General features: G+C 42.2%; 1 protein-coding gene across 3 annotated transcripts in view; it reads right to left on the bottom strand.

The window, feature by feature from the left end:
- The window catches only part of tada2a (transcriptional adaptor 2A), a 45,012-nt gene that overhangs the window by 23,487 nt on the left and 7,381 nt on the right, over positions 1-14,144 (bottom strand). For all 3 annotated transcript variants that reach the window (XM_048557188.1, XM_059655263.1, XM_059655264.1), the window contains exons 4-5: positions 12,478-12,569; positions 26-183 (exon numbers count right to left, since the gene is read on the bottom strand). In XM_048557188.1, the coding sequence (XP_048413145.1) occupies positions 26-183; positions 12,478-12,569 (250 nt within the window). The remainder of the gene's footprint in view (positions 1-25; positions 184-12,477; positions 12,570-14,144) is intronic.

The following is a 14,144-nucleotide window of genomic DNA, read 5'->3' as shown; positions in this document are numbered from 1 at the left end:
TGTCTCAAATTTAACAAATGCTCACCTCTAAATGTGATTGCTGTATCAAGGTCTTTGGTTTCTTCAGGCTGCTTCAAACTTAGTAATGTAGAAGAGAAGAGCGGATTGTTGACAAAATGTTTCATGTAGTGCTTCTCGCAATCTTCCTTGGATTTTGTACGCATCTGGTTGGCTACATCTTGCCTTCAAAAAAGGAATTGTTTTGGAACTGTTTTAAACTACAGTTAGTTGTTTGCTACACATTTCTCAACATGGTACTGGGCAGATGTCCTTCATAGCTCAACAATGAACCACAAAGAGCAAGGTTACAGTTTGTTTCTACCCAGACTTTGGTTCAGTCTGCTGAACCAGCACAAAAGACCAAAAAATTTTAAACATGCATAAATTACAACAAAAAATAACTTGTTTCCTACAATCCTATATGCAAGTTTGACAACAACTTGCGTTTAAATGGTGCCTTCAAAATAAAAAATATCCCAAAATGCTTCCTAATTCTGTTATCAATCAATGCTGGCATTGCACCATAGAGGAGATACCAGAAAGATGACCAAAAGCTGTGTCAAAGTAGGCAGGATTTAAGGAGCATGTTAAAGAAGTAGGGGCAGAAGGGAGAAGTTCAATGTGTGGATTTCAGAGGCTCGATTCAAGAGTTGAAAACATGATTACTAACTCCACAGCAATCAAAATCAAAGATATGCACTGGAGGCAGTTCAGAGGAGGTTCATGAGGTTGATTCCAGGAATGAAAGGATGTTGTACAAGGTGTTGCTGAATAGCTTGGGTTGTACTTGCTGGACTTCAGAAAAATGAGGGGAGGATCTGATTGAGATATACAAGATGCTAAGAGGGATTATCAGGGTGGACACTGAGCAATGTTCCCCCTTATGAGATGGTCTCAAATGAGAGGTCATAAAAGTAAAGTGAGAGGAGGTTATGTTCAAAACTGAGATGAAGATGAACTACTTTTCTCAAACAGTTATGAACCCATGCAATTCACTGCCCCAAAGTGCAGTGAAGGCAGAATCAATCAACAGGCTTAAGGAAAAAATAGACGTGTATCTGATAAAAAGTGGGATAAAAGGCTATGGGAAGCAGGCAAGAAAGTGGAATTGAGACCAGGATAAGATCAGACATGCCCATATTAAATGGCAGTGATCTTGGAGGGCTAAATTGCCTACCACCTCTGCTAATTTCTATGTTCCTAAATGATGAAAATACACACAGCTAAATTCTGACACAGAAGTTATCCATTATTTTGTTCAAACTGAAGTAGTTACAGTGGCCCATGCGTTCCTGAGTATTACTGGGGGTTTTGGGGGGGGGGGGGGGTTTGCTACGCCTCCTGAGGAATTTCGTCAAAATACAGTGGCCAGGTTCCAAAACTTATAAAGAAATGTTCAGAACCCTGCAGTGCCATTTTTCACTAAAACCACTGGTGATTGCTGCTGAAAGATGCAGATTCCACAAAAGCAACCATCATGATCGTGAATCTATCTTTCCAGACTGCAGCAATATTAAAGCTGTCAGCAGAATGCCACAATTTAGAAATAATCTAAATTATGTCATCTGAGCTAGACTGGTGTGTGGTTTACATGTTAAACAAATCCAGGAGACATTACTGAAAGAAAGAAATTTATGATATAAAGAAAACACTGGAAGAAGCAGCCTCAATGGAACTAGCAACCAAGGAAGCTCAACAGCTAAGTTTGGGCGTAAGAGTTCACAAAAACGTGGCTTAGAGACGACAACGAATGCAAGGTTAAAACTTCCATCTTTGTGGAAAATATTTATGCAGCAGCAAATTGCTGGTAAAAAGGTGTATGCAGAAACTGTGGCAAAACAGGGCACAATGATTGAGTGTGTTTAAGGAAGAAACATGAACAATACATAGCAAACGTACAAAAACTGAAGAGTAGCAAGAATGTCTACACATACAAAATGGGCATGAGAAAAGCCCGGATTTGCAGTCCAAAGAGCAGCTATTATTAAACACATTGGCTATTGCTGGCAACATCAACTGATATTGAGTCACATAGGAGGCCTGGGTTTGAGTTGCACCTGTTCCGGAAGGATGTAATAAAAACCCTGTGCAGGTTGATTAGGAAAGATATTGAATTGTTCCCTTGCTGAATGGCAAACTGGTATGAATGGGGGTGGTTTCATTGATACCTGAAAATATGTATCAAAAGCAGTGAGTTACAATGTGCTGCAACCCTCATACACTGTACTAAGAATGTACACATAAGAAATATGCCTTTAATTGATCATATCAATGTGAATATTCAGTTATATGGTCAATGTGAAGATCTGTTCTTGCACATTACTGAAAGAAATTTTCCAGCTTTTGTGGGAAGAATGTGGTTCAAGAAAATAAACTCAACTGGGCTGAAGCAAATTGCTTTTGAAACTGATCTATTACAAATTCCAAAGAAATTTATCAATGTTTTCAATGGGGATCTGTGATGCATGGAAAAAAATCTCTGCTAAATTGAAAATCAAGGATGAGAATCAAGCAACATGTTATGAGGCTAGATGAGACAAAAGACCAAGGCAGAATTACAGAGGTTGGTCAAGACAGGACTCACTGAACCCATACATTTAAGTAACTGGGCAAAATATTCTACCAGTGATGCACAAAGATGGATTGCGATGATTTTAAAGTCACTGTTAATGTGGTGTTGTATGTGGAGCATAAACCTTTGCCTTTAATCAATGATCTACTTGGTACAAGACCATAAGACACAGGAGTGGAAGTTTGGCAATTGAGTCCACTCCGCCATTTAATCATGGCTGATGGGCACTTCAAGTCTACTTCCCTGCACTCTCCCCATAGCCCTTGATTCCTTGTGAAATCAAGAACTTATTGATCTCTGCCTTGAAGACATTTAACGTCCCGGCCTCCACTGCGCTCCATGGCAATGAATTCCACAGGCCCACCACTCTCTGGCTGAAGAAATGTCTCCTCAGTTCCATTTTAAATTTACTCCCTCTAATTCTAAGGCTGTGCCCACGGGACCTAGTCTCCCTGCCTAACAGAAACAACTTTCCAGTGTCCACCCTTTCTAAGCCATACATTATCTACTAAGTTTCTATTAGATCTTCCCTCAACCTTCGAAACTCTAATGAATACAATCCCAGGATCCTCAGCCATTCATCGTACATTAAACCTACCATTCCAGGGATCATCTGTGTGAATCTCCAGCGCCAGTATGTCCTTCCTGAGGTGTGGGGCCCAAAATTGGACACAGTATTCTAAATGGGGCCTAACTAGAGCTTTATAAAGTTTCAGAAGCACATCATTGCTTTTATATTCCAACCCTCTTGAGATAAATGACAACATTACATTCGCTTTCTTAATCACAGACTCTACCTGAAAGTTAACCTTTAGAGAATCCTGCACCAACACTCCCAGATCCCTTTGTACTTCTGCTTTATGAATTTCTCACCATTTAGAAAATAGTCCATGCCTGTGTTCTTTTTTCCAAAGTGCAAAACCGTACATTTGCTCACGTTGAATTTCATCAGCCATTTCCTGGACCACTCTCCTAAAGTGTCTAAATCTTTCTGCAGCTTCCCCACCTCGTCAGTACTACCTGCCTGTCCACCTATATTCATATCACCGGCAAACTTCGCCAGAAGGCCCCCAGTCCCTTCATCCAGATCATTAATATATAAAGTCAACAGCTGCGGTCCCAACACTGAACCCTGCAGGACACCACTTGTCACTGGTTGCCATTCTGAAAAACAGCCTTTTATCCCAACTCTCTGCCTTCTGTCAGACAGCCAATCCTCAATCCAAGCCAGTAGCTCACCTCGAACACCATGGACTCTCACCTTACTCAGCAGACTCCCGTGAGGCACCTTATCAAAGGCCTTTTGCAAGTCTAGATAGATAACATCCACTTTGTTTCCCTGGTCTAACATACTTGTTACCTCTTCAAAGAATTCTAACAGGTTTGTCAGGCACAACCTCCCCTTACTAAATCCATGCAAACTTGTTCTAACGCAACCCTGCACTTCCAAGAATTTAGAAATCTCATCCTTAACAATGGATTCTAGAATTTTACCAACAACCGAGCTTAGGCTAATCGGCCTATAATTTTCCATCTTTTGTCTTGATCCTTTCTTAAACAAGGGGGTTACAACAGCAATTTTTCAATCATCTGAGACTTTCCCAGACTCCAGTGACTTTTGAAAGATCACAACCAAAGCCTCCGCTATTTCCTCAGCCACCTCCCTCAGAACTCTAGGTTGTAGCCCATCGGGACCAGGAGATTTATAAATTTTTAGACCTTTTAGCTTTTCTAGCACTTTTTCTTTTGTAATGCTTACCATACCCAACTCTGCCCCCTGACTCTCCTTAATTGTTGGGATACTAGCTGGAGGTCAACATTTCACTAAAATTGACCTTAGTCAAACCTATCTTCAAATAAATGTAGGTCCTCAGTCATGTAAATACTTGATAATTATACATATAAAGGTCTACTGAAATATAAGAGACCTCCATTTGGAATCATTCTTGCCCCTGCATTATTTCAATAAGCCATGGATCAGGTTTTAAGTGGATTGGGATGAGTCTAATATTACCTAGATTGTATTTTAGTCAGAGAGAGAAATGAAAGAGAGACGAGGACCAGAGGGGCAGCCGGGAAGGAAAGCAGTGACCATATATATCAGCAAGGCGGCTGTGGCAAAGAAGGGAAGGGGGCAGAATAGAAAAGTACTCGTGGTAGGGGACTCGATAGTTAGGGGAATCGACAGGAGATTTTGTGGGCAAGATCGGGATTCCCGGAAGGTATGTTGCCTCCCTGGTGCCAGGGTCCGGGACGTCTCCGATCGGGTGTATAAAGTTCTAAAAGGGGAGGGCGAACAGCCAGAAATCGTGTTACATATTGGCACAAATGATATAGCCAGAAATAGGTTTGAGGATATAAAAAGTGATTTCAGGGAGTTAGGATGGAAGCTGCAGAGCAGGACGAACAGAGTAGTGTTCTCTGGTTTACTACCGGTGCCACGAGATAGTGAGGTGAGGAACAGGGAGCGGGCGCAGCTGAACACGTGGCTACGCAGCTGGTGTAGGAGGGAGGGCTTCAGATATGTTGATAATTGGGATGCCTTCTGGGGAAGGTGGGACCTGTACAAGAAGGACGGGTTGCATCTGAACTGGAAGGGGACCAATGTCCTGGGTGGAAGGTTTGCTCGAGTAGTTCGAGAGGGTTTAAACTAGTATGGCAGGGGGGTGGGAACCTGAGCTGTATACCAGAGGTGAGCGTTGATGCAGGTGAGGCAGTAGCAAGAGGTAGACCAGCTAGTGGGAAGGATTTTCCTGGGAAGGAACCAAGGGATCGGTTAAAGTGTGTTTGCTTTAATGCAAGGAGTATCAGGAATAAAAGTGATGAACTTAGAGCATGGATCAGTACCTGGTGCTATGATGTTGTGGCCATAACAGAGACATGGGTTTCTCATGGGCAGGAATGGTTGCTGGATGTTCCAGGGTTTAGAACATTTAAAAAGAATAGGGAGGGGGGAAAAAGAGGAGGGGGTGTAGCACTACTAATCAGAGAGGGTATCACAGCTACAGAAGCTTCCTTTGTCGAGGAAGATCTGCCGACTGAGTCAGTATGGGTGGAAATTAGGAACAGCAAGGGAGTAGTCAACTCGTTAGGGGTTTACGACAGGCCCCCCAATAGCAGCAGGGAGATTGAAGAAAGCATAGGTCGACAGATTTTGGAAAAGTGTGCACGCAGTAGGGTTGTTGTAATGGGTGACTTTAACTTTCCTAATATTGATTGGAACATCCTTCGAGCAGAAGATTTGAATGGAGCTGTTTTTGTAAGGTGTGTTCAGGAGGGTTTCCTAACGCAGTACGTTGACAGGCCGACGAGGGGAGAGGCCATTCTAGACTTGGTGCTCGGAAACGAGCCAGGGCAGGTATCAGATCTTGTGGTGGGAGAGCATTTTGGTGATAGTGACCATAACTGCCTCACATTCTACATAGCTATGGAGAAGGAGAGGATTAGGCAGAATGGGAGGATATTTAATTGGGGAAGAGGAAACTATGATGCGATTAGACATGAGTTAGGAAGCATGGACTGGGAGCAGTTGTTCCATGGTAAGGGAACTATAGACATGTGGAGACGGTTTAAGGAACAGTTGTTGGGAGTGATGAGTAAATATGTCCCTCTGAGACAGGCAAGAAGGGGTAAGATTAAGGAACCTTGGATGACGAGAGCGGTGGAGCTTCTTGTGAAAAGGAAGAAGGTAGCTTACATAAGGTGGAGGAAGCTAGGGTCAAGTTCAGCTAGAGAGGATTACATGCAGGCAAGGAAGGAGCTCAAAAGTGGTCTGAGGACAGCCAGGAGGGGGCACGAGAAAGGCTTGGCAGAAGGAATCCGGGAAAACACAAAGGCATTTTACACTTACGTGAGGAATAAGAATGGTCAAAGAAAGAGTAGGGCCGATCAGGGATAGCATAGGGAACTTGTGTGTGGAGCCTGAGGAGGTAGGGGAAGCCCTAAATGAGTTTTTTGCTTCTGTCTTTACGAAAGAAACGAACTTTGTAGTGAATGAAACCTTTGAAGAGCAGGTGTGCATGCTGGAATGGATAGAGATAGACGAAGCTGATATGCTGAAAATTTTGTCAAACAGTAAGATTGACAAGTCGCCAGGCCCGGATCAGATTTGTCCTCGGCTGCTTTGGGAAGCGAGAAATGAAATTGCTTCGCCACTTGCGAAGATCTTTGCATCCTCGCTCTCCACTAGAGTCGTACCTGAGGACTGGAGAGAGGCAAATGTAATTCCTCTCTTCAAGAAAGGAAATAGGGAAATCCCCGGCGATTATAGAACGGTAAGTCTCACGTCTGTCGTCTGCAAGGTGTTAGAAAGGATTCTGAGGGATAAGATTTATGACCATCTGGAAGAGCATGGCTTGATCAAATACAGTCAACACGGCTTTGTGAGGGGTAGGTCATGCCTTACAAACTTTATCGAGTTTTTTGAGGATGTGACTAGAAAGGTTGATGAGGGTCGAGCTGTGGATGTGGTGTATATGGACTTCAGTAAGGCATTTGATAAGGTTCCCCATGGTAGGCTCATTCAGAAGGTCAGGAGGAATGGGATACAGGGGAACTTAGCTGCTTGGATACAGAATTGGCTGGCCAACAGAAGACAGCGAGTGGTAGTAGAAGGAAAATATTCTGCCTGGAAGTCAGTGGTGAGTGGGGTTCCACAGGGCTCTGTCCTTGGGCCTCTACTGTTTGTAATTTTTATTAACGACTTGGACGAGGGAATTGAAGGATGGGTCAGCAAGTTTGCAGACGACACAAAGGTCGGAGGTGTCGTTGACAGTGTAGAGGGCTGTTGTAGGCTGCAGCGGGACATTGACAGGATGCAGAGATGGGCTGAGAGGTGGCAGATGGAGTTCAACCTGGATAAATGCGAGGTGATGCATTTTGGAAGGTCGAATTTGAAAGCTGAGTACAGGATTAAGGATAGGATTCTTGGCAGCGTGGAGGAACAGAGGGATCTTGGTGTGCAGATACATAGATCCCTTAAAATGGCCACCCAAGTGGACAGGGTTGTTAAGAAAGCATATGGTGTTTTGGCTTTCATTAACAGGGGGATTGAGTTTAAGAGTCGTGAGATCTTGTTTCAGCTCTATAAAACTTTGGTTAGACCGCACTTGGAATACTGTGTCCAGTTCTGGGCGCCCTATTATAGGAAAGATGTGGATGCTTTGGAGAGGGTTCAGAGGAGGTTTACCAGGATGCTGCCTGGACTGGAGGGCTTATCTTATGAAGAGAGGTTGACTGAGCTCGGTCTCTTTTCATTGGAGAAAAGGAGGAGGAGAGGGGACCTAATTGAGGTATACAAGATAATGAGAGGCATAGATAGAGTTGATAGCCAGAGACTATTTCCCAGGGCGGAAATGGCTAGCATGAGGGGTCATAGTTTTAAGCTGGTTGATGGAAAGTATAGAGGGGATGTCAGAGGCAGGTTCTTTACGCAGAGAGTTGTGAGAGCATGGAATGCGTTGCCAGCAGCAGTTGTGGAAGCAAGGTAATTGGGGTCATTTAAGAGACTGCTGGACATGTATACGGTCAAAGAAATTTGAGGGTGCATACATGAGGATCAATGGTCGGCACAACATTGTGGGCTGAAGGGCCTGTTCTGTGCTGTACTGTTCTATGTTCTATCTCCACAATTCAGATGTTACTTTGAGGAGACTTGAAGATTATGGCCTAAGAATAAGGAAATGCAAATGTGAATTTTTAAAATATTGTATTAAATACTTAGGCTAAGTCATTGATGTTAAGGAACTACACAAGTCACCTTCAAAAACCATAACTGAGGCACCAGCACCTAAAAATGTAAACCAACTATGATTGTTTCTGTGCTTGCTAAATTACTGTAGCAGGTTTGCCTCAAATCCTGCAACCATTCTCAAACTATTACACTATTTATTATGCCAAAAGAAAAACTGGAAATAGGAAGGTCAATGTGAAAGAACCTTCAAACACACAAAATGGCTTTATTAAACACAGAAGTCCTGACCCATTTTGATCTAAAGTTACTACTAGAGCTAGCATATGATGAATCACCTACAATCTGGGGGACTTCAATATTGCAGATGGACTGGGAAAATCAAATTGCTGTGGATCTCAAGAAAAGAAGTTTGTGGAAGGTCTAGGAGGTGGTATTTCTGGAGCAGTTTGTTGTACAGCCCACAGGGGAACAGGCAATTCTGGGTTTGGTAATGTGTAATAAAGCAGGCTTGATTAGAGAACTCAAGATAAAGGAACCCCCTCGGTCGTAGTGATCATAATATGATGGAATTCACCCTGCAGTTTCAGAGGGAGAAGCTTGAATCAGATGTAACTGGATTACAATTGAGTAAAGGTAACTACAAAGACATGAGGGAGCAGCTAGTCAGAGTTAATCTGAAGGGAAACCTCAGAGGGATGATGGTGTAAAAGCAACGGGTGGAGTTACTAGGGATAATTTGAGAGGCACAGAATAAACTCATACTAATGGGAAGATGAAGCGACCATGGCTGACAAGGGAAGTCAGTGACAGTATAAAAGCAATTGACAAAACGTACAATGTGGTGAAAATCAGGGGGAAGCCTTTAAAAATCAGCACAGAATAACTAAAAAAGCAATAAATGGGAGAAGAATAAATATGAGGTTGAGTCAGCTGGCAATATAAAAGAAGACTGCAAGAGTTTTTAAGATAATTAAGAGGTAAGCAAGACTGGACACTGAGTTTCTGGAAAATGAGGCTAGAAAAGTAGTAATGGGGAACAAAGATATGGTGGAGGAAGTGACTAAGTACTCTTCATCAGCCTTCAATGTAGATGACAACAGTAGCATATGAGAACTTTGAGAACGTCAGGGGTCAGAGGTGAGGAAAACATGCTGGGAAAACAGAAAGGTCTGAAGGGGGATAAATCATCTGGACTGATGGACTGCATACCACAGTCCTGAAGGAGGATGTACAGGCTATGGTGGTGATCTTTCAGGAATCCGAGTCAGTGAGAGTCCGAGGATTGGAAAACAGTATAATGAGAGAGGCAGAAGACGGAAAATTATAGGCTAGTTAGCCTGACCTCAGTTGTTGGTATTATTAAGGATGAGATTGCAGAGTACTTCGAAGTGGGGATAACAAACATGTTAGACAAAGGAGAACAAGCAGACATGATGTATTGAGATTTCCAGAAAGCCTCTGATAAGGTGCTGCACAGGAGGGTGCAAAATAAGAGTTCATGATGTTGGGGCAAGATACTGGCATGGACAGAGGACTAGTTGACAGGCAGAAGGCAGAGATTGGGGAAAAAGGGTTTTTTTTCCCAGGATGGCACCCAGAGACTAGTGGAGTTCCCCCAGGGTCCATATTGAAACCAAAACTATTCACATTAATATCAACGATCTGGACAAAAGAAGAGGGCATTATTGCTAAGTTTGGAGATGACACAAGGATATGTTTAGGGCCAGGAGTGCTGAGGAGGTGGAGAGACTATGGAAGGACTGGATACGCTAAAACAGTGGTCAAGTAAGTGGCAAATGGAAAATAATGTGAGAAAGTGTGAGGTTATTTACATTGGTAGGAAGTATAGAACTGCAGACTATTTTCTAACTGGGGAAAGGCTGTGAAAATCTGAAGCAGAAAGGGGCATGGGAGTCCTAGTTTAGCATTCTCTTATGGTTAACATCCAGGTTCTGTTGACAGTAAGGAAGGCAAATTAAATGTTGGCGATCATTTCAAGAGGGCTAGAATACAAGAGCAGGGATGTACTACTGAGGCTGTATTCGGCTCTTGTCAGACTTGCATCTAGAATATTGAGAGCAATTTTGGGCTCTGTATCAAAGGAAGGATTTGCAAGCCTCCAGAGGGGGAGGGTACAAGAATGATTCAGGGGATGAAGGAGCGGTTGAGGACTTTGAGTCTGTACTCAACAGAATTCAGAAGGAATGGGAGGGGGATTCTCGTTGAAACTTACAGAATTTAAAGTTTTTGACAAGATTGTAGTTTGGGTTATGGATGAGGTTGTCGTCATGCTTGCCAAGTCAGCGGGTTTGGTTGTAAACGTTTTGTCACCCTGCTGGTAACACTGACAGGGTGACTCCGGTAAGAAGTTGGTGTTCTGTCCTATTTATATGCCTCAGTTTGTTGGGGTGCTTGGTACCATTTTCAGTTCTGTTTCTCACTGGTTTGTACACAGGATCTAATTCAATGTGTTTGTCGATGGAGTTCTGGTTAGAAAATTGAGGCATATAAATAACAGGTGGGACAGAACACTGACGTTTCACGTCACTGAAAGTGCACTGTCTATGTTATGTAGCAGGGTGATGAAACATTTGCAACCAAAGCCACTGGCTCGGCGAGCATGTCTACAACCTCAAACTTATAGAATACAGAGACTCCTAGATACAGTGGATGTGGAGAAGATATTTCAATTAGTCTGAGAGACTAGAACCAGCAGGCACATCTCAGAGTGAAGGGACAACCCTTTAGAACTGAGAAAAATGTTTATAGGATGAGATGAAAGCAAGTAGCAATACACTTAGCTGGGCATGGACACGCTGCACCGAATGTTGCTGTGTTGTATGTTCTGTGCAAGATGGTATGCCACATCTTAATATTTGTAAATTCTTCACTAAAATACCAAACAGTCTTGTTTACATACATCACATGCATTCTTAAAGGCCAAAATAAATATCACAATGAGAATAAAGGTTCAACTTTCTTATTATAGTTCATTGCAATTTTTAACTTTAAACATCAGAAGCTTAAGTGCTTGATGGCCTGCTAAAATCAATATTTTGGTGCTATAGGAGTTCCTGTTTAACAATTTACCAGTAAACATCTCACAGGGGTGGGTTAGCTCAGTTGGTTGGGTGGCTGGTCTGTGATGCAGAGTGAAGCCAACAGCATGGGTTCAATTCCTGCACCAGCTGAGATTACCATGAAGGACTCTCCTTCTCAACCTCTCCACAAACCTGAGACATGGTGATCCTCGGGTTAAGCCATCACCAGTCGTTTCCTCCGAGAGTGCAGTCCAATGGCAAATTTACCTTTAAGTATCTCAAAATATCTTGGCGCAGAAATCAGAAGCCCACTTTCTTGAAGATTCATTATGCAAAGATTGGCAGGACTATGACTTAAGTTGGTCGTTCACTAATCCAGAACATCAACGGGCAATAGAGACAGTGTGATTGATAATGTCAGTGATTGAGATTGGATATTGCATCACAGTACTCACTGCAAAGACTTAGCCTGTGGCTTGATCCATTTAATTATTACGGGAGAATCAGAATCCTAATGTAAAGGTTCAGTTAGGATCTGGGAGGCATCAGTGTGCGCCTAGAGGGTAACAACAGGGTCTTTGGACAGGAAGAGCAGAGAAGAGCTCATAAATTGCAAGGATGGGTAACTGTAAGAATCTGGCCTAGTACCAGACATTTAAAAGTGCAAGAGCTGGATCTTATGCAGTGGTTTTCAACCAGTGTGTCATGACAAGGTAAGAGATGTGCCCTGAAGTTTTTTTTGATCCTACTCTAAATCTGCTCTGGAGCCTAAGCGTCTATTATCGAAGAGAGTATCTGCTGCCATTTGATACTCTGTATATGCAGTAGGAAAATCCATTTGGTTATGCAGCTGGTGTGCCTTGATACTGGAACAGTTGGAAACCCCCAAGGTTATGGACTGAACTTGGGAGGAGGTAATGTGGATGGATTGGCGGTGGGATGAAAGAAGAATAAAACTGAAACAGCAACCAGTTCCATGATGTGAGCAGAATTTTGGGCAAGGATGTGATGAGAGAGAACAGGAACTGCAGCTGAATGCCTTTAGCTTAATAACAGAGAGCAACAAAAAATCATTAAGCATGACTGTAAGAGGAGGGGAAATTTTAGCACATAACACATTTTTGTAAAAGATTGCTGGAATGAGAGAGCAAACAAAAAATAACTTGTATTACCAGTTTCCAAAACCACAGTCCATCACTGCCTCAAGTAATGCCATTTCTTCCTGAGCAGTCCAGTTTGGATCCAAAATGGGGAAATCAGATGTCTGCATATAAGTCATGGAAAGAAAAAGAAAATACAATTTATTGCCATCACTATATTTAATGAATTCCAAACTTTTAAGTAGAAGAATAGAATTTCTATTTTAAACTGGGGAAGCCTTTGCACATCACAATTGATCCACACCTGCCTGGAAATGAGGGGACAGGTGCTGCACATTCTCCGGTATATGTTAATCTTACATACAAACAAAAAAACAATTTTTGTTCAAAATCACACTTACTTTTCATGTATCATGTGTATAAATCAACTCCTGGACAAAAAAATCCAAATTCTTCATACTTGTCACTCACTCACTGCTTTGGTCAAATGTACCCTAGCGTAAACCTGTTCATTAAGAGAATCAGCTATTTTTAATCAACCTGCTCGGAGATATTATTACACACCTCTAAAACAGGCAGGACTTGAATCTGGGCCCACTGGCTCAGAAGTAGGGACACCAACAGTGGCAGATTTTCAGCTTTTGCTGCTTGTGAATATCAACATGTAAAGTCAAAGAACACCTCGTTGTGCATGCTGTGTTCTGCCAATTTGCCTTCACTGCAGAGGGAATTGCAGATGCACAGTCCGATTCAAACATGCCCAAGAATAAACAAAGAGAGGAAGGCCTAGCAGCTGGAAATTGAAGTTGCAAACATTATCAATGACAATTACAAGAATGAATCTGTTTCTTAAGGATCCATCCAATTCTTGCCCTGAAACAAAGAACAAAATTAAGCTCTGGTGATTTCAAAACCAGCCCTGGGTGGTAAATCAATTTTGTACTGTGGCAGAAGACAAAAATTACATACTGTCTCCCAACAGAACTTGATGACAGTGTTACATTTAATGATAGTCTATAATCAAATGCTGACAATGCAATGGATACAGAATGATCTGCATTGGGTACACGGATTAGGTTCCCATGAATTTTGACAAGCCACTCCATCAGATGGTGAGCAAAGCAAGAGAGAAAACTGGCCAGGAAAAGAGTATATCAATTTCAATGTCTGATGGGACAAAGTTTAAAGACAGTGGTTATATCCAAGGGAAAAAAAGCTTCCCAAAACAACAATTTCCAAAAGGAGTAATCATTCACAACCAAAATAAAGAATTGATAGATGAAAGTGATTTGAAAACACAGTTGAAAGAAGTCCAAGTTTCCAAGGAGGAAAAAGTAAAGGAATAAAGCCTTCTCATTTGGCACATTTTCAATCACACACTGTTGTTCCTGAACTTAGACAGGGCAAAGTGATATTGCAGCGATTCCTGGTGCTCTAATTGATTTTGTCCAATCTCGCCTATTAAGCCATTAAGGACAGCACGAGAAAAAAAAACAGAATAACTGGACAACAGGAGAAGACTTCCATCAATGAAGGCAGCATATGGAAATATTACTAATCCTATGTGAATGGCATAAAAAGGCCAGAGATGAAATTAAAATGTAGAGTCACAAAATAATTCAACAAGTGTGAAATATCCAATATATCTGATAGCACGGATGATCACTTATGGAATGATGTTGGTGAATATGACAACTGCTGAAGATGATCCTTACAATGAAGCCATGCACAAAGCAGGC

The sequence above is a fragment of the Stegostoma tigrinum genome, chromosome 27 (genome assembly GCF_030684315.1).
Source record: "Stegostoma tigrinum isolate sSteTig4 chromosome 27, sSteTig4.hap1, whole genome shotgun sequence".
In the NCBI taxonomy this organism is placed as follows: Eukaryota; Metazoa; Chordata; class Chondrichthyes; order Orectolobiformes; family Stegostomatidae; genus Stegostoma; species Stegostoma tigrinum.
The sequence above is the reverse complement of the archived record's forward strand: the minus strand, read 5'-3'. Positions and strand labels throughout refer to the sequence as shown.